The sequence below is a fragment of the Sturnira hondurensis genome, unplaced genomic scaffold, assembly GCF_014824575.4.
Source record: "Sturnira hondurensis isolate 20B ecotype Veracruz unplaced genomic scaffold, ASM1482457v3 Scaffold0016273, whole genome shotgun sequence".
NCBI lineage: Eukaryota > Metazoa > Chordata > Mammalia > Chiroptera > Phyllostomidae > Sturnira > Sturnira hondurensis.
The window spans coordinates 211,328-238,515 of NW_028088904.1; the positions used below are offsets into that span (position 1 = coordinate 211,328).

The window sequence follows — 27,188 nt, forward strand, 5'->3', positions numbered from 1 at the left end:
CTACGTGGGAGGGGCGGTACGCCGCCTACGTCATCACTCCTGGTACCTGCCAACATGGAAGGTGGCGAAGGAGGTGTCGCTTTCGTTGGCCATGGGGCTCTAGGCTCCCGGGCGGCTGCAGTGACAGTCCGGGAGCTTTTGCAGGACGGTAAGGAGTCGGGGTGGGTCAGATCTTGGGAATGGGGGGATGTCCTGCGCCGCACGTGTGCCCAGGTGGTGGACTCAACCCGTCACTTTGCAGAAAGTTTTCCGGTCTGGACGTGACCACTCCCCTCCGCCCGGCCCCCTGGCATCTGGATGCTGGCCTGGAAGACCTTGTTTCTTGGGGCGCCTGGTTTTTGGTTGCTGCTCATTTGCACTCTAGCCTCCACGTTCCTGGGGCTTCCCTGAAGTCCTGGGACTTCGCAACCGGTTACTGGCGTTGGCAGCCACTGGCAGTTGCTTCAATTCTTGACGAAAGGGTGAAGCAGCCCATCCCGTGAGAAGTGAGATATTGAACTCATGTCAGACACTTAATGAAAGAGAGCCTCATTTTAAAATGGAGTTGGGAACATCCCCTCTATTAAATCTTTAGACTGCACAGATGGCAATTCTTGCAGTTCTGTTTGTTTCTTTAAAGGCGTTTATCCACATTGTTTCTTTAAAGGCGTTTATCCACAACCATACATGGAAGAGGGTTTGGAGCGTTCGTTCAACCTGGGATATGCAGTTCGGCTTATTGATAGTTTAGACAGAAATTGCTAGATAGTAGAAGTAAGCTAAACATAGTACATTTGAGAAGCACATTAAATTGTATTATTTCAGTTAACATGTCCCAAATCTCTTATTCTTCAGAGTAAAGTTCAAATTTCTAAGACCCTTCTCATCTGTTCTTAATTTTCTTACCAAATTGTCATGTTTTCCCACCTGTTATTAAAATAATTTGATAATTTAATCTTTCTATTGCATTGTAAAACTCCTTTTTATATTTGATAGTGTTAATATCTTTATCTTGCATATAGTAGGTGCAGAATAAGTGTTCTTAAATTTTACTTATTTTTTAGAGAGTGGGGAGGGAGAGAGAAAGAGAGGGGGAGAAAAATTAATACTGGAGAGAAACATCCATTGGTTGCTTCCCTTATGCCAGCCTGCAACCTAGGCCTGCTCCCTGATTGGGAATTGACCTGGCAATCTTTTGCTTTGCTGTTGACACTCAACCAGCTGAACCACACTGCTCAGGACAAATAAGGGTTTTTTTAATTGAACATCAAAGTAAGAAGCATATGCACACATTTGTAGACCATGTAGGTTAAAAACAAATGAAATAAGGTTCTGTAGACAAAAAGGGGGCCACGTACTAAACTGACAAATTCAGGAGGCCTGCATAGTAAGGTTCCAAACTCAGAGACCTAAAGTAACCACAGGGGATGGTTTGAAATGGAAACTTTGTAACTAAAGTGTCATGGTGGGTAGCCCTATGCCGATATCTTTCTTAACAGAGGTCAACCTTAACCGAGCCTGTCTATTCTCTTTTGGCATCCAAGATAACAAACCTTTGGAATGTCAGGCTAATCCAGTTCACCATTGCTATACCCCTCAGGGCACAATTGTCCACCAGAACTTTGGACCAGAGAACCCATCATTGTTTTCCCACATAACATCTCTATGTGCTATAAAGGTTAATTTTTAACTATCCCATGCCCACCAATGTAAAAGTATTTGTCTATGTCTTTTACTTTTCATCCTGTCTCAGATATTTTCCTGCTTTGCATTCTCCTGCCTCTCTAATCTGTCACCAAGGAATTTTGGGTAACCCCTTTATGTGTTCTTTGATTACGAAGTATAAATCAGGTGCAGAACTGTCATTCTCTGGAGTATCTTCTCAGTCTGTTCATATTTTGCTTTCTGGCAATCGTTAGTTTGGCTCAAATAATTCATAGAAATTTTTATAGGTTTGGAAGTTTCTTACATCTGACAGTTCTAAATTGTTTTCCCTGACTGTTGTATATTTTATTATTGCCCTTAACTATTAGCCTTCTCACAATTTATATACTTTAGTCAAAACCTACCTACTGGTGGTGTTTTTTGAACTAGGTGTTATTAGGTTCTGCAGGTTAGACTCTCTCTAATGCATCTTTGTATCCTAATTTAAATTCAGTTGAACCAAGTTTTGAGCTCTGATAGACTGAGCAATTTCCACTCTGAAGTAGCTCACCAATTTAGTAGGGGAAGTAGTCCTGTAGAGCTATAAAGAGAGTCACTGTAATAGGGGGTTGTAAGGGTAGCAGTGAAGTTGTGTACAAAGTAAAACAGTAATTCAGAGGGGGTGATAACTGGGAGTTGTTAGGAGAGTGTCAGGACAGTCTAGATAGAGTTGGTTTTGAAGTGTAAATAGAACTCTGCAGAAGAAATGGAAGAAACAACACACGCCAGACATAGGTATATATTTGGTATATATAGGTTTATATGCCAGACCAGAAAGTCTGTTTTGTTTTTTCCATAAAATAAAATAAAATAAAAGACACATTTTTCATTTTCACCAATAACTTTATTGATTTGGATATTTTGAATATGTCAGATATCTCCCACTATTGGCCTCTAGTGAGTAGAGGGGCAAGGATACTGATAAACATCTTCTAATGCATAAGACAACTCCACAGCAAAGAATTATTTGACCAAAATGTCAAGAGTACCAAGAAACTTTGCAAAGCATTTTTGACATGTTCTATCAGGCACATCACTTTCTCCATAGGCTGCACAAATCGTTTTTGCATTTCAGTTGCATTTTTACCTTTCTTGAAATCATAAAACATAACACACTGAAAATGTTGTATATTTTCTTCCATCTTTAATATTGAAATAGTTGCACAAAAATTCACCAATTTTATTAATTTTTGAAAAATGCATGCTGACGTGACAGCTGTCACAATACAGTCTAACAGAATAGTTTCATATGAAGTTAAAGACAACTAAGCACTACTAGAGCCATCATATGGAAAGAAATTAAATGAACTTTTTGGCCAACCCAATATTTCTTTCTTCCTCTTGGAACGCTCCTTAGGAACTATAATTGGTTTTTGGAGGATAATTATTCCTCAATTCTGCCTTTTGAATTTTCCTGTTTAATTTTCTTACCCATCTTCCACAGTGGTTATTTAAATCTTTTCAAACTCTTCCTTCAAGTTTAACAAATGACTTATACTTACCTAAAAAAAAAAAAAAGGAGAATCCACCAGATGTGAACTTTCTTCATTTCTCGCTATTAAACCTGTAAGTTGAACTTGAACCTGCAACTATCTTTTCTTCCCTTTTCCTGTTGTATTTTCAATTACAACAGAAGGAACCTCTGCTCCTTCCTAAGGACAGTCTCTCCTCTTGTGCCCTGGATTTTCTTCCTGCTTTCTCAAGGACCCAGTCACACTCATTCTGTGCATTTGAAATTGCTTTGCTGAGGTCTGCAGTGATTTCCTTGTGGATAAATCAAATGAACACCATGTTACTTATGGTAGCCAAGCTCTCGGAGCAACCCAAGTGCCCATCAGTAGATGAGTGGATAAAGAGGCTGTGTTATATTGGCACAATGGAATACTATTTGGCTGTAAAAAAGAGGGAAATCTTTTGGACACTGTGGAGGGACCTGGAGAATATTAAGCTAAGTGAAATAAGCCAGTCAGAGAAGGACAAGTACCGTGTGATTTCATTCACATGTGGAATTTAATGAACAAAAAATAAACTAACAAAATAGAAGTTGAATCATAGATACATAGAACAGACAAGACAGACAGCTGTCAGATGGGAGGAAGGTTGGGGGGGCTGGGTGAAAAAGGTGCAGTTTAGATTAAGAAGGAAAAAAAGCCACATAGACACAGACATGACAGTATCATTGCCAGTGGAAAGAGGCGGGCAGTGGGGGAGGTGGGAGAAGGCAAAGCTGGGATAAATGGTGGTGGTAAGAGACTTTCCTTTGGGTAATGAGTGCATGATATAGTGTGCAGATGGTGTGTTACAGAGTTGCACACTTGTAACCTATATGGTTTCATTGACCAGTGTCACCCCAGTAGATTCAACTAAAAGCTTTTGACAAATGGACACTTTTTGACCTTCTTACTTGACCTTTTAAAAGGGTTTGACTTCTTTTTGAAATATTTTCCTCATGTGACTTGAATTACATACTTAAAGAAAAAAATTCTAATTCCCTGAGTGCTCTGTTCCATTTTCATTTAGATGCTTATCTTCCTCAGTTTGCCCCTAATTCAGTAGTTCACTTATTCATCCCCTGCAGTATTGCTAAGGAATTTTAACATTTTGATTAGTAACAGTGATCTGTCAATATGGAGGGTAGGATTGATAAGGTTGGTGTGCAGATGCATAATTTGAAAATTTGTGAGGTGTTTCTGATTTGCCTTCTATAGGAATGAGAGAACTATGAAAGGCATTATAAACTATAAAAGAGTTTTTCTCTCTGAAGACCATTAGTCCATAAGTCTAAATTCAGTGGACGGTATTCAACCTACATTGTGTTTGGTCTTTGTAAGGTCTTTTATATAGTACTGACCACTTTCCTTAATACGTCCATTTCATTTTTTGCCCTTCTCTCCTGTTTCTTTCTTCCTCTTGGAACACTCCTTAGTCTTTTTGATTGCTTTCATTTCTTCTGTCTGCCTCCAAATTTTTGGTGTTTTCTTGGCTTTTGAACTGTATCTTCCCATTTCCATCTTATTTGTACACTCTAAAATTTCTTCCTAAGTCATGTGAGTTTTTTCATGGTTTCAAAATTAATATCTATGCTCACAAATACACACATGTATGGTACTTACCTCTCTTCTGAGTTATAGAACTGCTGTCTACTTGACATTTCTATTTGATCGTGAATAAACACTAGTACTTGTGCCTATAAATACCTACATATGAACAAATAGCACAAATTCCACATATAAAAAAAGTTAAATAAAAAAATTTTTATCCTCACTGGAGGATATACTTACTGATCTTAGATGGGGAGGGAAGGAGAGAAGCATTGATGTGGGAGAGGAACATTGATATGAGAGAGAAACTGATTGGTTGCCTCTCACACGCGCTCCTACTGGTTCTGAACTTGCAACCCCATCCAATGTGCCCTGACTGGGAATTGAACCCATGACCTTTCTCTTTACCATGCTTCAACCAACTGAGCAACACTGGCCAAGACTAAATGAAAATTTTAAAACCTCTTTCCCCCAACCTTTTACTCTGGTAGAGAGACTAACAGAGAGTTAACATTAATTACATGTGGTTAGATGTGTGCTTGCTTACCATGTAGATTATGAGTTCCTTGGAGGAAGGGGCATGTTCATGTTTATAAAAAGATGCCTAGTGGCCCAGCTTAACACAAAGCTGAATTTTCTATGTCAGTTACTTAGGAATCATCCTTCTTGCTCTAACTAATCACCCATATTCAGCTTGACTCTAAGTCCTACACATTATAGTCTCTGAATATTTGTCAAATTTGTCACTTCCTTGATACTCTTAGTGCTGTTGTCATAGGACTACATCTTGCCACTTGGGCTGTTAACATAGTACCTTATTGGCCTTTGTGGCTCTGTTCATGGGTATGCAGATGAACCAGCTTTCTGGGAAAATAGGGAAAGCCCTGGTTTTGTAGGTGTACCAGCTTCCATGCCATAAATCCTCTCACCGTGGTCAATTTTAAGATACTTACATGTGATGTCAGCTGGCTCACACAGTTCCTGAAAAGTTAACAGTTAGCTCTCCGGAGCCACTATGTGACTAGTTCCTTTTCACTCATCATCCATTTGCTGCTAAAAGATGGTAGTGCTCTTCTTGGCTTTAAAACCTTAAGTGGGATGTAGTCTGAACATCTTGATGTCTTAACAGCCTCTTTTTAAACTGATCTCCAACCTCCCTGTGGAACCTCAACTCCTATTATTCTTAACCCTTTTGCTCAACACACACACTGTGGTCTAGACATACAGTCAGTGTTTCTCTATATCTCAAAATATGCTGTGGTATTTGCTCCCTCTAAAATTTCCCTCCTCTTGAAGTGGCTGTCTCCACTTTTCTGACTGATTGGCTTCTTGATTCTCAGGATTTGCCAGACTGAAGGAAATGGTTCTCAGAATAAAGGCCAAAGTAGCACTTCTTTTACTCCACTCTACTTTGAAAGTAGCAAAGAATGCAGAATATTTCCAGCTGATACATATATTAATGAATTCCTTCAACTAATATTGAGCACCCGCCATGTGTCAGGCATTATTCAGGCTCTAGGGATGTGGTAGTAAATAAATACTTTGCCCTCATGGAACACCATACACACACACACACACACATATACATATACACACATATGCATGTACACACATATATAAATGTACATATATACACACACATACACATATACACACAGTGGATATAGATAAATTAACTGTTTTTGTAAGTACTCTGTTTTGCTTGTTTCATAATCTGTCAGGACAGTCTTATGGTTAGGAAATAGTGGATTATACCTATATCAAGCTCACTTCAATATATTTATTTTTAACTTGTAATTCTCTCAGTTTTTTTTCTTTCATTCGCAAGTTTTCTTTCATTCACAGGATTTCTATACTGAAAGATATCTTAACATCTAACATCACTTTTCCCCCTGTCTATTAATGGTCTATTTTGAACAGTTTCTCTTTCCATTTACTACTTCACCCCCAAATTCTAAATTTTAGTAATACCTGTTTTTTCTTTCTGTTAAAAATCCAGATTCAGATGACCAGAAAGGTCCAGATGGAGAGGTAGGTAAACATGGCTCATACCCTTGCACAGCCACAGCAAAATTACAATTAAAATATAAAACAAACATCACTCAGAACCAACAGAAAATCGAGCTGTATGGAAGTCTGACAACTAAAGAATTAAACCACATTCATCTGAATTGGTAGGAGGGACAGAGGGGAGACATGGAGATGTGGAACTGGCTGGTCCCAACACCACATGATATAAAACAGACGGATATCTCAGGAGTGAGGGATTCCAGCACCACAACAGACCACCCAGCCCAGGGTTCCAGCGCCAGGAAGTTAAGTCCCCGTAACTTCTGGCTGTAAAAACTCGTGGGTCTTGGGTCATTGGAAGAAGCTGTGGGATTCTCAGGCCTCACCTGTTAAAGGGCCTTGCACCACACACAGACATACTCAGATTCACTCCCTCTGTGCTACAGCACTGGGGCAGCAGCTTGAAGGGCACCAGTGGGCATACAGGCAAGAAGTGAAGTGGCTGGCATCAAGGTGAGAGCAGGGGGACAGCTTCCTCGCACATAGAACTGCAGACAGTGGCCATTACACATTTTTTGAGCCCTCTCCCACACAAACTTACAGTATGGTGGTACCATATCTGAATTTCGATCTTCCTGGCTCACATAGTAAGCCCTACCTTGATGATTACTTGAGAATCTGCCCAAGCTGGTAACAGTGGCTTTTCCATATCAAGGTCTGGGATAGGTACAAGCTGCAGACCTTCCTAAATCTGCTCATACAGCTCCCATACCTCTCGCTGAGTGGCCCCAGGCCTGGCATTAGCAGCAGCCATCTGCAGATTGCTTTATAGATTATACCAAGGGGCCCCAGACATAATACAGGTGCAGGCTGACCTTTGCCTGTATCACCTAGGAAACCCCAGAGCTTCCTCACTCAGCAGACAGCTACAGACCATGATGGAGTGCCACCCAACCACCTCCACAAGCCAGGGAGGAAAGTGGTTGCTGGCTAGAAGGTTATAGTCAGTACTGCTAGCTGTCTGGACTGGCTAAGTTCCTCCCATTGACCTGCCGACAGCAATCAAGACTCATCTACAAGAAGAGGGAGTACACAGCCTACATGGAAGGTGCACCTTGAGCTTGGGAGATAGGAGAGGCTGTGCCTTTGGGCCCTACAGGGCAACTACAATGCTAGGCCATACTACCAAGACATGGAGTCAAAACAGCTCTTCCTAATAATAGAAACAAGAATGGGGAGGCTGCCAATACAAGGAGACAGAAATATTGATCAAATAAAAGGACAGATCAAACCTCCAGAAAAAGAACAAAACAAAAGGAAGATAAGCAATCTATCAGATGCAGAGTTCAAAATACTGGTTATAAGGATGCTCAAGAGACTTAGTTAGAAACTCAGCTGCATAAATGATCCAGTCAGAAATGAAGGATACACTAATTGTAATAAAGAGCAATTTACAGAGAAACAACAGTAGAGTGAATGAGATGGAGAATCAAATAAATGATTTGGAATATAGGGAAGCAAAAAATGAGGATAGTATACGCAGTCTTTGTGACAACTTCAAGTACTCCAACATTCACATCATAGGGGTACCAGAAGGAGAGGAGAAAGAGCAAGAAATTGAAAATCTATTTAAAAAATAATGAAAGGAAACCTCCCTAATTTGGTGAAGTAAATAGATGTGCAAGTCCAGGAAGAACAGAGTCCCAAACAAGGTGGATTTAAAGAGTGTCACACCAAGACACATCATAATTAAAATGCCAAAGGTTAAAGAGAGAAACTTTTTAAAAAAATATATTTTATTTATTGATTACGCTATTAGAGTTGTTCCATATTTTCCCTCCCCTTTATTCTCCTCTCCCACCAACATTCCCCTCCCTCTTAGTTCAGGTCCATGGATTGTACATATAAGTTCTTTGGATTTTCCATTTCCTATACTATTCTTAACCCCCGCCCCCCCCCCCCCCCGTCTATTTTGTACCTACCATTCCTCCTGCTTCTTCCCTGTACTTTTTCCTACATTCTGTCCCATACTCCCCACTGATATCCATGTCATCTCCATTTCTGTGATTCTTTTATTGTTCTAGTTGTTTGCTTAGTTTTTTTGTTTTGTGAGTTTCTTGTCATTTTATTGTTCATATTTTTGATCATCTTCCTTTTTTCAGGTAAGTCCCTTTAACATTTCATATAATAAGGGCTTGGTGATATGAACTATTTTAACTTGACCTTATCTGGGAAGCACTTTATCTGCCCTCCCATTTTAAATGATAGTTTTGCTGGATAGAGTAATCTTGGATGTAGGTCCTTGCCTTTCATGACTTTGAATACTTCTTTTCAGCCCCTTCTTGCCTTTAAGGTATCTTTTGAGAAATCATCTGATAGTCTTATGGGAACTCCTTTGTAGGTAACTCTCCTTTTTCTACTTTAAGATTATCTCCTTATCTTTTGTCTTGGGTAACTTAATTATGATGTGCCTTGGTGTGTACTTCCTTGGGTCCACCTTCTTTGGGACTCTCTGAGCTTCCTGAACTTCCTGGAAGTCTATTTTCTTTGCCAGCTTGGGGAAGTTCTCTTTTATCATTTGTCCAAATGCCTTTTCCACTTGTTGCTCTTCCTCTTCTCCTTCTAGTACCCCTATAATTCAGATGTTGGAATGTTTAATGTTATCCTGGAGGTTCTTTAGTCTCTCCTTGTTTTTTTCAATTCTTTCTTTTTCATTTTGTTGTGGTTGAAAGTTTATTTCTTCCTGCTGTTCCAAGTTGTTGATTTGGGTCTTGCTTTCTTTCCCTTCACTGTTGGTTCCCTGTATATTTTTCTTTATTTCACTTCATGCAGCCTTCACTTTTTCCTCTATTTTATGACCATACTCAACCATTTCTGTGAGCATCCTGATTACCAGTGTTTTGAGCTCTGCACCTTATAAGTTGTTTGTCTCTTCATTGCTTAGTTCTATTTTTGGAGCTTTGATCTGTTGTTTCATTTGGTCCATATATTTTTTTTTGTCTCAGTGTAGCTGTTAACATTGTAAGGGCTGGAGCCTTCGGTATTTGCCAGTGCGGGACAATCCATATCACTGTATTGTGGTGCCGTATATGGGTAAGGGGTCTGAGAGGGAACAGTGCTGCTTGCTCAGCTCTTGGCCAGCTTTCAGTCACTTCCCCTGCTACCCACAAGTAAATTGGGTCTTTCTGGTGCTGTTTCCTGGGCAGGTGGGCTAGTGTATGTTCAAGGACCGTGTGGGTCTCTCCAACAAATTTCCTGTGGGGCTGGGATTTCTTCCTGCCACCACAACTCCCAGAGGTTTTTAGGCTTTATTTCTGTGCACTGGAACCCTGGGTTGCGTGGTCTGTCCTGTTCCCCAGTTGTTTTTCCTGGTGTGTCCTCATGGAAATGTGGGACTGCACAGTCCACCAGCTGCCCCTTTCCACCTGTCTTGTCCACCCTGGCTGCCTGTCTCTGCCCCTCCTGCCAGTCTGAATGAATGTTTCTTCTTTAACTCTTTGGTGGTCAGACTTCAATACAGTTTGATTTCTGGCAGTTCTGGTTATTTTTTGTTTTTAAATTTGTTGTAGTCCTTCTTTTGATTTTGCAAGGAACCAGAGTGTGTCTACTTATGCCTCCATCTTGGCCGGAAGTAAGATAGAGTCTTAAAATCAGCAAGAAAAAAGCAATTGTTTACCTACACAGGACTTCCGGTAAGACTGTCAGGTGATTTCTCAAAAGAAATCTTACAGGCTAAANGTCAGACTTCAATACAGTTTGATTTCTGGCAGTTCTGGTTATTTTTTGTTTTTAAATTTGTTGTAGTCCTTCTTTTGATTTTGCAAGGAACCAGAGTGTGTCTACTTATGCCTCCATCTTGGCCGGAAGTAAGATAGAGTCTTAAAATCAGCAAGAAAAAAGCAATTGTTTACCTACATAGGACTTCCAGTAAGACTGTCAGGTGATTTCTCAAAAGAAATCTTACAGGCTAAATATCGCTGATGAACATAGATCCTAAAATCCTCAATAAAATATTGGCAAATCGCATCCAACAATACATCAAAAAGACCATAGACCACGACCAAGTGGGATTCATCCCAGGGATGCAAGGATGGTTCAATATCCGCAAGTCAGTAAATGTAGTATACCACATAAACAAAAGCAAAGACAAAAACCACATGGTCTTATCAACAGACACGGAAAAAGCTTTTGATAAGGTACAACACCCATTTATGATAAAGGTACTCGGAAAAATGGGAATACAGGGAGCATTCCTCAATATAATAAAGGTGATATATGAAAGACCCACAGCAACATCATACTCAATGGGAAAAAGCTGAAAGCATTTCCACTAAGATCAGGAACAAGACAAGGTTGCCCACTTTCACCACTTCTATTCAATATACTATTGGAAGTTCTAGCCACAGTGATCAGACAAGAAAAGGAAATAAAAGGCATCCAAATTGGAAAGGAGGAAACAAAATTGGCACTGTTTGCAGATGACATGATAGTGTACATGGAAAACCCTATAGCCTCTACCAAAAAACTGCTTGAACTAATAAATGAATTTGGAATAGATAAACAGCGGGATACAAAGTCAATATCCAGAAATCAAAGGCATTTTTCTATACCAACAATGAAACAGCAGAAGCAGAACTCAAGAAAAAAATCCCATTTGATATAGCAAAAACAAAAATAAAATATCTGGGAATAAACCTAACCAAGGAGGTAAAAGACTTGTATGCAGAAAATTACACAACACTGAAGAAAGAAATCAAGGAAGACACAAGCAAATGGAAACATATACCGTGTTCATGGATTGGAAGAATTAACATCATCAAAATGTCCATACTACCCAAAGCAATTTACAGATTCAATGCAGTACCTATTAAAGTGCCAATGGCATATTTCACAGACATAGAACAAACACTTCAAAAATTTATATGGAACCATAAAAGACCCCGAATAGCAGCTGCAATTTTGAGAAAGAACAAAGTAAGAGGGATTACAATACCTGATATCAAACTATTACAAGGCCACTGTAATCAAAACACCCTGGTACTGGCATAAAAACAGGCACATAGACCAATGGAACAGAACAGAGAGCCCAGAAATAAACCCAACTCTTTAGAGTCAATTAATATTCGACAAAGGGGGCAGTAACATAAAATGGAGTAAAGACAGCATCTTCAACAAATGGTGTTGGGAGAACTGGGCAGCTACGTGCAAAAAAATGAAACTCGAGCTCCAACTTACATCATACACCAAAATAAATTCAAGGTGTATAAAAGACTTAAATATAAGCCAGGAAACCATTAAAGCCCTAGAGGAGAGTATTGGCAGGAAAATCTCAGATATTCCACGCAGCAATGTTTTTACTGATACGTCCCCTAGAGCAAGGAATATAAAGGAAAGAATAAACAAATGGGATCTCATCAAAATTAAAAGCTTCTGCCAGGCTAATGAAAACAGTATCAAGATACAAAGAGAAGCAACTGTTTGGGAAAACATATTTGCCAATGATACCTCAGACAAAGGTTTAATCTCCAAAATATATAAAGAACTCACATGACTCCACTCAAAGAAGACGGGCAACCCAATTAAAAAATGGGCAAAGGACTTGAACAGACACTTCACCAAGGAGGACATACAGAGAATCCAGAGACACATGAAAAGATGCTCGATATCACTAGCTATCAGAGAGATGCAAATTAAAACCACAATGAGATACCACTTTATACCAGTCAGAGTGGCTATCATGAACAAAGAAACAAACAACAAGTGCTGGAAAGGTTGTGGGGAAAAGGGGGCCCTAGTTCACTGTTGGTGGGATTGCAGACTTGTACAACCACTATGGAAAACAGTATGGAACTTTCTAAGAAAACTAAAAATAGACGTGCCCTCTAACCCAGCAATTCCACTCTTGGGAGTATATCCTAAGAACCCTGACGCACCAATCCAAAAGAACCTATGCACCCCAATCTTCATAGCAGCACAATTTACGATAGCCAAGAGTTGGAAGAAACCTAGATGCCCATCGGTCAATGACTGGATCAAAAAGCTGTGGTACATTTACACAATGGAATTCTATGCTGCAGAAAGGAAGAAGGAGCTCCTACCCTTTGCAACATCATGGATGGAACTGGAAAGCATTATGCTGAGCGAAATAAACCAGGTGGTGAAAGACAAATACCATATGATATCACCTTTAACAGGAAGCTAAACAACAAAACAAGCAAGCAAAATGTAACCAAAGACACTGAAATACAGAAGGTGCTGACAGGGTCCAGAGGGGAGAGGGGAGAGAATCTCAGGGGAAAAGGGGAAGGACTCATATGAACAAGTATAAAGGACACATGGACAATAACTAAGGTGGGGGGCAGGAATGGGAGGGAGGTCGGGAGCATGGGGGTGGGGCAGGGCTGGGAATACAAGACAGAAAACTCTACTTGAATAAGAATTAAATTTTTTAAAAAAAGGGGGAAAAAGGAACCTTACAGGCTAGAAGGGATTGGCAAGAAGTATTCCAAGTCATGAAATGCAAGGATCTACAACCTAGATTACTCTGTGTAGCAAAGCTATTATTTAGAGTGGAAGGGCACATATAGTGCTTCCCAGACAAGGTGAAACTAAAGGAGTTCATCATCACCAAGCCCTTATTATACGAAGTGCACAGGGACTTATTTAAGAAAAAGAAGATAAAACTTATTTAAAAAGAAGAAGATGAAGATTAACGTAGTGATAAATATGTAACTGTCAACAATTGATTCTAAAAAACTGAACAGTCAAGCAGAACAGAAATAGAATCATAAATATGGAGAACACTGGGAGAGTGGCTTGTGGTTGGGGATCTGGGGGATGGGGAAAAGGTAAAGGGATTAAGAATACAAATGTGTAGTTACAGAATAAGCAGTGTGTAGTTAAAAGTAAGTATAGGAAATGGAGTTGCCGAAGAACTTACATATATGATTCTTGGATGTGGACAAAGGAGGGGGTATTGCCAGAGGGAGTAGCGGGGTGCTGAGTAAAGGATGGGGCAAGGGAGGGAAAAATTGAGACAACTGTCCTAGCATAATTTATTAAAGAATTCCAGAGTCACTGTATAGTAACAATTTTCATGTATTGATCTAGAGATAGCAGAGATCATAAATATCAAATATAGTCAACTTTCCTCTTGTCATCATCAGTGACCTTTTGTGTGTATGTGTGTCTGTGTATGTGTGTTAAAGGTTATGGTGAATAGTTAATTTTTAATCTTTTACTCAATAGCTATATTTTTTGACTCACTGACAAAAGTTAGGTTTTAGTAGTGTAGCATAGTGGTTCAGAATGTGGGCTTCAAACCTGCATTGCCTGGGTTCAGATTTCATGTTGGACAAGTTGCATGCCATGTGAGTACCTGCCTCTTCATCTGTGAAGGAGGGAAAATAATAGTCCAACAGGGTTATGTGGGGATTGAATGAGTCAATACTTGTAAAGTGCTTAGATCAATGCCTGGTACATTGTAAGCTCTCAGTGAGTATTACCGTTTTCTTCTGATGTTGCCTCCTCTTCTCATTTGCAACAGAAAGTATTTACAATTTTTGGTATATAGAAATACCTCAGAATATGTTAACTATGATTGTAATTCTGTTGCTTAATATCTGGTTTAGTACAGTGTAATTAATAAATAAAGACTTTTCCTTATATTTTCTCCAGACTGTTATAGTGATTTTTTAAATGAAGACTTCGATGTAAAGGCTTATACTTCCCAATCTATTCATCAAGCTGTAATTGCTGAACAACTAGCAAAACTTGCCCAAGGAATCAGTCAGTTGGATAAAGAACTACATCTACAGGTAATTCTAATCTTCTGGATCATACAGATTATTCAGTTTAAAATGATAACTTAGCATTTTGATAATCCTTTTATTATTTAATCTAAATGCATATTTATATAAACAAATGTATAACTTACCAATGTGGCTTATTTTTTAAAGTATACTTTTGAAAAGGTTTCTGTAATGCACTTTTTGTTAGTTGACAAACTTATATATCCATCTGTCAAAAATCTATTTTTCATACTTTGTTTTTACCACCTTAACTGATGTGCAATGAATATAGGTGGGCAAAGAATAAGATGACTTTGATAAAGATAATAGAAAATGGAATTTTGAAATTGTAAATAAGGAAAATTGTTATGTTCACATTTGCAGTTCACACAATGAGCATAAAATATAACAATTGCTGAAATTATGGAAAGTTGATCAATTTGTGGTGGATAGAACACAGTAGAGGGAATTAGTAGATAGGTCCTAATATCAGCTCCGCTGTTGCCATTTATATCTTTTTGTGCCTTTGGAAGATTATAGTAGAAAATCCTCCTCTACATTTCTATAATTTTTAAAAATTATTTTTAATTTTTTAACTATAGTTTACCTTCAGTATTATATTCTGTTAGTTTCAGATGTATAGCAAAGTGGTTAGAAAATCATGTGCTTTACAGAGTGATCCCCTGTTCTGCTTCAAATATCCACTTGGGTACATACATATTTATCTTGATACTGACCATATTCTCTATGCTGTAATCTGCATCTCTGTGGCTATTCTGTAACTACCAGTTTGTACTGCTTAAAACCTTTGACCTTTTTCACCTGACCCCCCAAATCTCCCCTCCCTTCTGGCACCTGTCAATCTGACCTCTGTATTATGAGTCTGTTTCTATTTTGTGTATGTTTTCATTAGATTCCTCATATAAGTGAGTGACATCATGGTATTTGTCTCTCTCTGTCTGGCTTATTTCACTTAACATAATACCCTCTGTCCATCCATGCTATTGCAAAATGTAAGATTTCCCTCTTTTTTATGACTGTGTATTATTACATTGTGTAAATATACCACAGCTTTTTTAGCCACTGAACTACTTACGGGCACTTGGTGTGCTTCCGTATCTTGGCTCTAATAAATAATGCTGCAGTGAACATAAGGGTGCATATGTTCTGTTTAATTAGTATTTTTGGCTTCTTCAGATGTATTCCCAGAATGGAATTGATGGTCATAAGGCAATTCCGTTTTTAATTTTTGAGGCAAATTCTCACTGTTTCCATAGTGGTTGTACCAGTCTGCATTCCCACCAACAGTGCACAAGAGTTCCCTTTTCTCCACATCCCTGACAACACTTGCTGTTTATTTATTGAAGATACCCCTTCTGATAGGTGTGAGGTGGTATCTTGTGGTTTTGATTTGCATTTCTCAGATTAGTCATTTCTCATTAGTAAACATATGAACAACTTTTCATATGTTTATTGGACATTTGTATGTCTTTCTTAAAGAAGTGTCTGTTCAGGTATTCTGCCCACTTTTTAACTGGAATGTTTGTCTTTCTGGTATTAAGTTGTCTCAGTCTTTATAAATCTTGGATATTAACCCTTTATCAGATGTATCCCATTGGCCAGTATGTTCTTCCATTCAGTAGGTTGTCTTTTCGGTTTGTTGATGGTTTCCTTAGCTGTGAAAAAACTTTTTAGTTTGATGTAGTCCCATTCGTTTATTTTCTTCTTTTGTTTCCCTTGCCCAAGGAGATGATATCAGAAAAATATATTGTTGCAAGAAATATCTGAGATTTAACGGCATATATTTACTTCTCGCGTTTTTGTGAGTTTGAGTGTTATATTTAAGTCTTTTATCCATTTTGAGTTTATTCTTGTGTGTGTTGTGAGAAGGTGGTCTAGTTTCATCTTTTTTGCATGTGTCTGTCCAATTTTCCCAGTAGCATTTATTGAATAAACTGTCTTTACCCTGTTGTGTGTTCTTATCTTCTTTGTCAAATATTAATTAGCTGTAGAGGTATGGGTTAATTTCTAGGCTCTCTATTTTGTTCCATTAATATAAATGTCTGTTTTTATGCCAGTACCATGCTATTTTGAATACTATGGCTTTGTAGTATAGTTTGATACCAAGTATTGTGATACTTCCAACTTTGTTTTTTTTTTCCCTCAAGATTGCTGAGGCTTTGGGGATCTTTTTTTAGTAATTGTTTCATATAAATTTTTGAAATACTCTAGCTTTGTGAAAATGCTATTGATATTTTGGAAGAAATTGTGTTGAATCCATAGATTGCTTTGGGTTGTGTGGACATTTTAATGATCTTAATTCTTCCTTTTCAAGAACACAGTATATGAGGTCTGTCCAGAAGGTATCCAGCCATGCAATATTAAAAATAGAGATATTTATTGAAGAAGATACAAGATACAAGAAACATTGTACATAGGACAGTAATGCATCAGTCCCCTTCAAAGTAGGCACCTTGGGCCCTCACACAGTTCTCCCAGTTGCCATCAGCTGCCCCGTTGTATTTTATGCAGTCTCATCCATGGTCTGAAGTCTCTTCCCTTTCAAAGGTGATTTTAGTTTTGGGAAAAGCCAGAATTCGCAGGGTGCCAAATCTAGGCTGTAGTGGGGCTGAGTTACGTGGGTGATTTGATGTTTTGCCAAAAAACTCTGCACGAGATGTGATGCGTGAGCAGGCACTTTGTCATGATGAAGCTGCTGATCACCAGTTGACCATAGTCGGGCCATCTGAATCATCCGAATAGTTTCTACGGTGGAATATTCAAGCTTAATGCAAAATTTGATGCAGATTCATTGCTCTACTGGCTCAGTCATTTTGAATGCGACAGCCACACAGTACATATGGTTGCTCAACTATGTCTGCCACCCCCACTGACTAGCACAGTGAGGTTGTCATTGTTCATGCATGCACATTCCAGTCCACTCTCCATGGTTGCCAGGTTACATTGATGTTGCACAAACTGTTTTCATTATATTAACAATGGCTGGACTTTTTCTGGACAGAACTCATGTTTTCACTTATTGTTTCTTGTTCAGTTCCTTCAGTACCTTATACTTTTCCGAATATAGATCTTTTTCCACTGTAGTTAAATTCATTCCTAGGGACCTTATTTTGTTTTAAAGATTGTATTTATTTATTTTTAGAGAAAGGGGAAGGGAAGGAGAAAGAGAGGGAGAGAAATATCAGTGTGTGGTCGCCTCTCATGTGCCCCCTACTGGGGACAAGCCTACAACACAGGCATGTGCCCTGACTGGAAATCGAACCAGTGACCTTTTGGTTCTCCAGCTTGTGCTCAATCCACTGAGCTATGCTAGCCGTGGCTGGGACCTGATTTTTTGGATGCAATTGTAAATGGGTTTCTTTTCTTAGTCTGTTTTTCTGATAGTTTATTATTGGTGTATAAAAATACAACTGATTTCTGAATATTAATTTTGTATCCTACTACTTTACTGAGTTCATTGCTCAATTTTTGTAGTTTTTTTGGTAAAATCTTTAGGGATATTGATGTCATCTTCAAATAATGACAATTTTACTTTTTCAGTTTTGAGGCCTTTTATTTCTTCTTGTGTGATTGCTGTGGTTCAGATTTCTAATACCATATTGAATAAGAGTGGTGAAAATGGACATCCCTAAGGGAAGCACTTTTGGTTTTTGTTCTTTGAGTGTGGTATTGGCTGTGGTTTTTCAAATATGGCCTTTATTATGTTGAAGTCTGATCTGTTTATTCCCACTCTGTTCAGAGTTTTTTCATAAATAGGTGCTGGATTTTGTCAAGTGCTTTTTGTGCATTTATGAATGTGGTCATATGATTTTTATGCTTCATTTTGTTGATGTAGTGTATCGTGTTTATTGATTTGCAGATATGGTACCAACCTTGAGTCCCACGAATAAGTCCCACTTGCTCATTGTGTTTGATCTTTTTAATGTAATGCTGGATACAGTTTGGTAATATTTTGTTGCATCTGTGTTTATCAAGGATATTAGCTTATAATTTTCTTTCTTTGTAGTGTATTTCTGTTTTTGGAATTAGAATACTGTTGGCATTTTGAACAGAGCTTGGGAATCTTCCCTTCTGAATTTTTTGGAATAGTTTGAGAAGGATAGCTATAAATTCTTCTTTGAATGTTTGGTAAAATTCACTGGTGAAGCCATCTGGTCCAGAACTTTTGTTTGCTGGGAGTCTTTTGATTACTGCTTCAGTTTTGTTGGGTGTAATGGCCTGTTCAGATTTTCTGCTTCTTGATTCAGTTTTGAGAGATTGTATGTATATATTTCTAGGAATTTATTCATGTCTTCTAGATTGTTCAGTTTGTTGGCATATAATTGTTCATAATCAATTCTATAATTTTTATCAGGTGGTTTGATGGTATACTTACTAGTGTTACCTTTTGTCTGTGTGGGCACTTAATAAATATTTAAATGAATGAACAAATTTTTGAATAATTGGAGTTTCCTAGGAACCCCAGAACTGTTCTGTCATGAGACATATTTGTGTACATATTTATGTCTTATTATCTTTATCAATTAAAAGAGTAGCTTAATTAGGACTAGAATAACTTCAAAGGTCACTTTAATATTCTGATTATAGTATATAATGAACTCTAATTGACAAACATTTATAACACACTTTGTCAGGTTGTGGGATAGAAAAATGAGCACATTTTTCTGGCTCCCCGAGGACTCACAGACCAGTGGCAGATACATCAGAGATAGTGACAGCCAAGTGATGCCTATTTTAAATAGAATGCTACAGAGTTTTTATGCAAGCAGGAGAGAATGCACTTAACTCTGCCCAGGGATTGCAGGAGGTGGCTTTTTGCAAGAACCACCTGAAATTCTTTCTTCCCTTATATGGTGTGTATTTTCCTTATTTCTTGCATCAATGCCTTTTCTGCAGGAATCAGTAAAAACTTTATATTTAGTTAACGTCTTGTGGTACTTGGTATATTGGAGGGAACACTTTGTAAAGTATATGATTGTGTAACTACTATACTGTACACCTAAAATTAATGCAGAATAATACTGAATGTGAACTGTAATTGAAAAATAAAAAGTAAATAAAAAGTAAAAATAGAACTGCAAAAAATGTATTTAACATCTCTTACAGGGGACAAGTTACACCTACAGTAGTTTTGTATGTGAGGGGAAAAAAGTCTGAGTCCTAGTATAAGATCTGAACCTGCTACAGTCATTTTCTCCAGGAAAAAATTGGGGTAATGCTAACTATACCATAAATAAATATAATAAATATAATTTATAATATAATTGCAATGATTAAGATTAGGAAAGATATACTGAGGAATGTTGCAGTTTAGTTAAATATAACCTGCTTTGGGTATTTAAAGCAGGAAGATATTTAATACAGAGTATTGGGTACTTACGTAGTTGTTGGATGACAGCAAGTGGACTGAGTGGAAGGATCTGCAGTAAATGCAGCACAGAGGCCCAGAAGCTCCTGGTGTTGCCTTCCACAGCATGGCTAAGATTGTGCTTCTAAATACGTGATAATTAAACTCTGGAATGACCAATTATCTCGGTCTTTTTTTTAACCCTTAGGTTCCAGGACCTTGTTTACTACCTGAAACAGTAACAGGAAGATAGCTTTCCCTTCTGTTTGTCTTCCAGATCTCTTGGAAATCCATTCACTTGGCTATAGGAGTGTCTAGGAAAGTGTAGTTTTAGACTTTTCAACCTTTCTAAGGTATTTATTATAAGGGACAAAGAAGGAATGGAGGATTAAAAGAAAGTTCATCTTGTTAGAATGGACACAATGGTGACTATATCAGTGCAATGGGGAAAATTCAGACATCTTCTGATGATCTTAAGGATAAGAGATAAGAGACCAAAAGTTAACACTGATTTTAGATGGACATGATAGAAAGGGACTTGACAGAATAACGTGGTATCTGAAACAGGACTAAGTGGGAGGATACAGGAGTTCCAGTGAATGAATCCTTGCTGATGCGGAACTGTAGTGTACAGCTTTGACAGGAAACTACTTATTTATTGGAGCAAAGGGTACAAAATGATAAGGACCTTTGTGTTCTAAAGATTTGCATGTTTTCTTTATGTTTCTAGGAATCTTGCATGTAGTCTTGAACTCTTAACCTTTTTTGTTTTTTAATACGGTCATTCAGACAGCCCTAATTTTCGCAGAAATATCAGCCTTCTGCAGGGAAGAGGATTTGCTGTGACTGGGAAACTATAAGCAGAGAAATATTCAGAGATGTATGCACTGACTTGACTTTGTCTTTCCAGATTGGAATGTGGTCTTCGTGATGTTGAGTGAAGTTCAAGAGCTAAGAGAATCTGATGTTTGAAAATATTCTTTAAAGGGAAAGTGTATATAGCATGGCAAGAATTAGCTGTTTTTATTTTTCAGTTTTGGCACAAGTCCATCTGCACGTCCCATTATGAAAGCAAGGGACTAGTGAGAAGGCTGTAATTTTTGCTGCTGTTATTGTTTGGGCTTTATGTCGAACTATAAGTGTGTTTGTGCTCCTGCTAGTAACTCATCTCAAACACACTTTTGTAACCTGTATTTTTTTTTTCATGACAGTATTTGTCTCCTTCCTATATGGAGAGAAATCTTCAGTTCTATTTTACGGTTACAAACAAAAGAATCTTATACTTAGAGCATATGCTGATTATTCATTTTTGATTTTCAGGTTGTGGCAAGACATGAAGATTTACTGGCACAAGCAACTGGGATTGAGTCTTTGGAAGGTATATCTCCATAAACTATTACAGGTTATATAGTGTTAGACCAGGGATTGGCAGACTTTTCCTGTTAAAATCAGTGATCATTATTTTAGACTTTGTAGGCCATACTGTCTCTGTTGGCAACTACTTAACTGCCATTGCAGAGTGAAAGCAGACAAAATATGTAAATGAATGTGTGTGGCTATGTTCCAACTAATTTTTAATAAACCTTTGCTGACCCCTGGGCTAAATCTGGGTTCAGGTCCTTGCTTTCTCACTTACTAGATGTGTGACTTTTAATGTTTCTGTGCCTATAAAGGAGAAGAGTAAAGGAGTTTTATCTATAAAGGAGAGGAGTATTACTATGTACTAACAAGGTGTTATTCATAGAATTAAATGAGTTAGAAAATGCTTAGAACCATTCCTGGCACGTATTTAGTATTTCTGTAACTGTTGGTTAATTAAAACAACTAAAACATCAACAAGACTGGAATGGGTAGTTGTGGAAGTAAGCTGGAATTTTTCCTTATTTTTGGCTTTCTTTGAAACACTTCTCAATGAAAGTATAGGATAAAAATAAATTGGATTTTAATTTTATGAATCCTCTTATTTTTGTTTGACTAATTTTTATGAACTTTTTGTTCCCTTTTGATTAAACCGTATCTCATAGATACAAAATCTTAATATTGTGTTTTACTTTATTCTGTTTTGATTATTGTTATTAATCATTGCATGTCAAAGGAAAGCTAAGTGATCTTTTTCTGTGTTGATGAAAGTCTTAAGGAGGAAGGATATTGCTTTTTGTGATGCAATATTCTTTAATGCTCCCTCCACGGTTTCTTATGCACTCAAAGGTATTATTCTCAGCAAGTACACTGTTTCTAAGACATCTTGATGAGTAACTTAGTATTTTCAGAAATAATAGTTTGACTGGTATTTTAATATTTAGGATGTGTATCAGACTATGTTCTTGGAAAAATTAGAGGCTCTAAGTACTGACTTACTACTGGAAATTAATTATTTTTTAAATTTCTTTTTTCATGTGTTTCTGGAAGCAAGTAAATAACCTGTTTCGACAGTAATTTTTTTTTTTACAACAAATGATAAGTTATATCATTTGTGCCATAAGGATGGCATGGTAGAGCATTGATTCTGAGTGTATATCAATGTACATATATACCAATGTATATATGAATCATCGCAACAGACATACTTCTCACTGTTGTTTTCTTATATGGGTTTAGTTCTATAATGTGCTTGTTTTTCTTAGAATGCTTTTCACTGATTACAATATTTAAAATATTCTGTTGGAATGAGTAAGAGTAGCTATTTGTTGGATGATTGTGTAGAGTACAGAGGCTGGTTTCTCTGAATTTGTATGGTAGTCTAAGAATATTCTTCAGATTATTTTAACATAAAAAGTCAAAGTATGAATTGGTTAGTATTTATTTTAGCATGATTTATATTTCTAACCTCTTTTAAGATATTATTTTGAAATGTTGAAGAGTGTGATATATATTGGAAAAGGTGTGTTTCCCAACTTCTACTTCATCTTTTACGTACCTAAAATTTTGTCGTATAAGTAGTTGGAGATATCTTTATCAAGCCTATTTTATTGAAAATTGCGTCCTATTTAATTTTTGTTTATTAATTAATATTGGGAATTTAATAATTCCCAATTTTATTAATTGAGAATTTGCTTGGTTCCAGGCAGCTGTGATAGTGGAGTCCCTGTTTCCATGGAATATTTAATTAGCCCAATTTTATAAAAAGAGATAATTCTCATTCATTCACTCAATCAAATAGTAATTGGGAACTTGTTGGTATCAGGCACCTGCGAACAATAGATAGAGTTACCTTTTCTGTGGAACTTATGTAGTGGGTGGGGAAATAGAACAAAAATGTATAGATAGGAAACTTCAGTCATTTGCATATTCTACAGAGAAAATAAAATGGGTGATGGGGTGGAGCAAGGGTCGTCCTTTACTAGCTAGGATGGTCAGGGGAAGCTGTTTTGAGAAGAGGACATTTGAGTTGAGATGTAAGTGATGAGGAAGAGCTACCACATAAAGAAGGATCTGAGGAGAAGCTGAGGGACCAATAAATGGGAAGCCCGTATTAGGTTGGCAAGTTAAGGGGCCGAAAGAAGTACAGTATGACTGGAGTTTAGTGAATGATGGAAAGAATTGTAGATGAGATTCTTGATTTTCTTTCTAAATGCATGGTAAACTGTTGGAGGATTTTATTTAGGGGTGTTATATGATAAGATTAGTGCTCTTCAAAGTTTTATTTGGTGGTTCTATAAGAAGGTGAGAGTAGAATCCTTGGTACCAATTTAGAAGTTATTAGATTAGTAGAAGTTGATTAGAGTGGTGATTGTAAGGAGAGAGAAAAAAATGGATGGATGAAAGTGTAGGCAGAGCTGATAGGATGTGTTGATGGGAGATAAAAAGGCCAAGGGAAAAAAGTCACCGGGAGTGATTCCTAAGATTTTATTCTGGAAAATTGGGTAGATGATGATATGAGTAACCATGAGTAACTGAGGTGTGTTAGGCTGGAAGAGATTATGATTTTGATGGGCCAGTGTGGAGCAGAAGTTGTCTTGGGTGTCTTAAATTTGCAATGAGAGTTCAGGGCTAAAGACTTACGCGTGGGTGTGTGTGTACACATAGGCAGAAAAAATCTCCACAGATATATGCGCATGTGTACATAAACGTATGTATGTATAAAATTAGTATTTTATTGAACAGATGGTATTTAAAACAGTGGGACTGAATGAAATCTCTAAGAAAGATTATATTATGATAGATAGAGAACAGAAGATAGCTGAGAATCAAATTTTGGAGTACTCCAGCATGTAGAGATCTAACAGAAAAGGAGTAGGGACAAATAATGAGGTAGGAGGAAGTCCAGGGGGTGTGATGACTTCAAAGCCCAGAGGAAAAAAATGTTTTAGAGAAGGAGGGTTTTAAATGTGTGATGAATTTCTGAGATTTCGAACAAGATAAAGACAGAACTGACAATGGACTTTGGCATCTTGGAGGTTCCTGGTGACCTTGATAAGATCTGTCTTGATGGAGTATGTATGAAAAACCTATGGAGATTGACTTGGGAGAGAGTAAGCTGTATTGCAGTAATGATATCAAGTAAAGGCAGTTCATTCTTGGAGGTTTCAGGTTAAAGAGCCATAAAGCCAGCAGAAAAACAGGAATCCCTGGGGCCAGGGAGGATTCCTTTGGATGGAGCCCTGTGAAAGCGTGCATATTTGTATGCTAATAGGAATGTTTATTAGTTCTATTATTACTTCATCTAATGTATGACAACATTCTATACTTAAATTTATTTAGAACACTGTGTTACAAAACTAGAGCTATGCCAGTTAAATATAAAAACTGAGTTTTAAAGAATGAAGTTCAAAATAATTAAATCTGTAATATTGAAAAGTCTATTTTTTAGGCATATAAATGGTAAAGATTTATCTTTCTAAGAGTATTTTACAATTTTGTGAAAAGTATTTATCATTTTGTATACATGGAGATTAAAAGCAATAATACATGTTTATTTATCTAGCATATAATAAACTTAAATACTCACTGACTACTTGCTATGGGAACTAGTTTGAGTTAGGTTCTGGTCATACAGTTGTGAAAGAAAAAAGACTCCCTAATCACCAGGAATTTATATACTAGGAAGACTGTAAAACATTAAACATATATACAAGTAAATATATAATTACCTAATGTAATTAGTGCCATGAAGGAAATGTATGCTGTTGAAGAAAATAACAAGAGAATATAAATTAGTTGAGTGACCTGTTAGCAGTTGTTCATGATAAGTCAAGGCTTGAACAAATAGTAAATTATCCGCTTGGAGCCTGGAGGTAGGGTCAAAGTTTGGAGAGACAATACCAGGTAGAGAGTACACCATTTCCAGAGCATATAGAGTGTTGTAGACCAAGCTGTGGACTTTAGTTCTAACATAGGAGTGAAGGGGAGACTGTGGAAGGGTTTTAGCATAGGAATGTCATAGTACAATTTGCATTTTTAAAGATCATTGAGGCTTCTTTTTATAATTATAGAACAATACATATTAACATGAAATTTACCATTTTATCCATTTTAAAGTATATAATTTGGTGGCATTAATTACCATATTTTTGGGACTATAAGAACATACCTCAGTTTTAGAGGAGGAAAATAGGAAAAAAAAATTTTGAGGCAAAAAATGTGGTAAAATATTGAAAAAGCAGACACTGGACTTCCAGCCAAGATGGAGAGGTAGGTGGAAACACTGTGCCCTCTCCCACAACTAAATTTAAAGACAGCTAAGATTTAGAAACAAAAATGCAGCCAAAGCAGTGAAAATTGAACTGTACGGAAGTCCGACGACAACAAACCACTCGGCCAGACCCCGTCACAACCCAGTGACTGGGTTGCCCTGCCCTGGTAAACACCTAAGGCTCCGCCCCTAAAACAGACCAAAACATTAACAGGTGCAAACAGACCAAAACATTATGGCTCAAGAAGAACTTGAAGCCCCAGAGCCTATAATTGTAAGTGACTAAGAAATAGCCAGCCTTTCAGATGCACAGTTCAAAATACTGGTGATCAGGATGCTCACAGAATTGGTTGATTTTAGCCACAAATTAGAGGAACATATGAAGGCTAAACTGATTGAAATGAAGGGAATTGCACAGGATACCAATAGTGATGGAAAGGAAACTGGGGCTCAAATCAAGGGAGTGGAACAGAAGGAAGAAAGAAACAACCAAACAGAAAACAATGAAGAAACAAGAATTCAAAAAAATGAGGAGAGGCTTAGGAACCTCCAGGACATCTTTAAACATTCCAACATCCAAATCATAGGGGTAACACAAGGGGAAGGGGAACAGCCACAAGTGGAAAACTTATTTCAACAAATAATAAAGGAGAATTTCCCCAGTCTGGCAAAGGAAATAGACTTCCAGGAAATCCAGGAAGCTCAGAGAGTCTGAAAGAAGTTGGATCCAAGAAGGAACACACCAAGGCACATCATAATTACATTAGCCAAAATTTTATTAAATATAATTTTTATTTAATTCTTATTCAAGTACAGGTTTCTGTCTTATATTCCCAACCCTGCCCACCGCCTGCCCCATGCACCCCACCTCCCTCCCCTCTCCACCCCCCACCCTTAGTTATTGTCCATGTGTCCTTTATACTTGTTCATATGAGTCCATTCCCTTTTCCCCTTTGATTCTCTCCCCTCTCCCCTCAGGACCCTGTCAGCCTGTTCCATATTTGAGTGTCATTGGTCGTATTTTGCTTGCTTGTTTGGTTTGTTTAGATTCCTGTTAACGGTGAGATCATATGATATTTGTCTTTCACCGCCTGGCTTATTTCACTCAGCATAATGCTTTCCAGTTCCATCCATGATGTTGCAAAGGGTAGTAGTTCCCTCTTCCTTTCTGCAACATAGAATTCCATTGTGTAAATGTACCATAGTTTTTTGATCCAGTCATTGACCGATGGGCATCTAGGTTGCTTCCAACTCTTGGCTATCGTGAATTGTGCTGCTATGAACATCGGGGTGTATAGGTTCTTTTGGATTGGTGTTTCAGGGTTCTTAGGATATACTCCCAAGAGTGGAATTGCTGGGTCAAAAGGCACGTTCATTTTTAGTTTTCTTAGAAAATTCCATACTGTTTTCCATAGTGGTTGTACCAGTCTGCAATCCCACCAACAGTGAACTAGGGTCCCCTTTTCCCCACAACCTCTCCAGCACTTGTTGTTTGTTTCTTTGTTTATGATAGCCAATCTGACTGGTGTTAAGTGGTATCTCATTGTGGTTTTAATTTGCATCTCTCTGATAGCTAGTGATATCGAGCATCTTTTCATGTGTCTCTGGATTCTCTGTATGTCCTCCTTGGAGAAATGTCTGTTCAAGTCCTCTGCCCATTTTTT

At 37.7% G+C, this 27,188-nt stretch overlaps 1 protein-coding gene across 1 annotated transcript in view; it reads left to right on the forward strand.

The window, feature by feature from the left end:
* Window positions 1–25: 25 nt before the first annotated feature.
* COG5 (component of oligomeric golgi complex 5) overlaps window positions 26–27,188 on the forward strand; it is a 385,812-nt gene continuing 358,649 nt past the window's right edge. Inside the window, exons 1-3 of the mRNA XM_037065860.1 lie at window positions 26–148; window positions 14,412–14,551; window positions 21,213–21,270. Coding sequence (XP_036921755.1) covers window positions 55–148; window positions 14,412–14,551; window positions 21,213–21,270 — 292 coding nt within the window. The 5' untranslated portion in view covers window positions 26–54. The remainder of the gene's footprint in view (window positions 149–14,411; window positions 14,552–21,212; window positions 21,271–27,188) is intronic.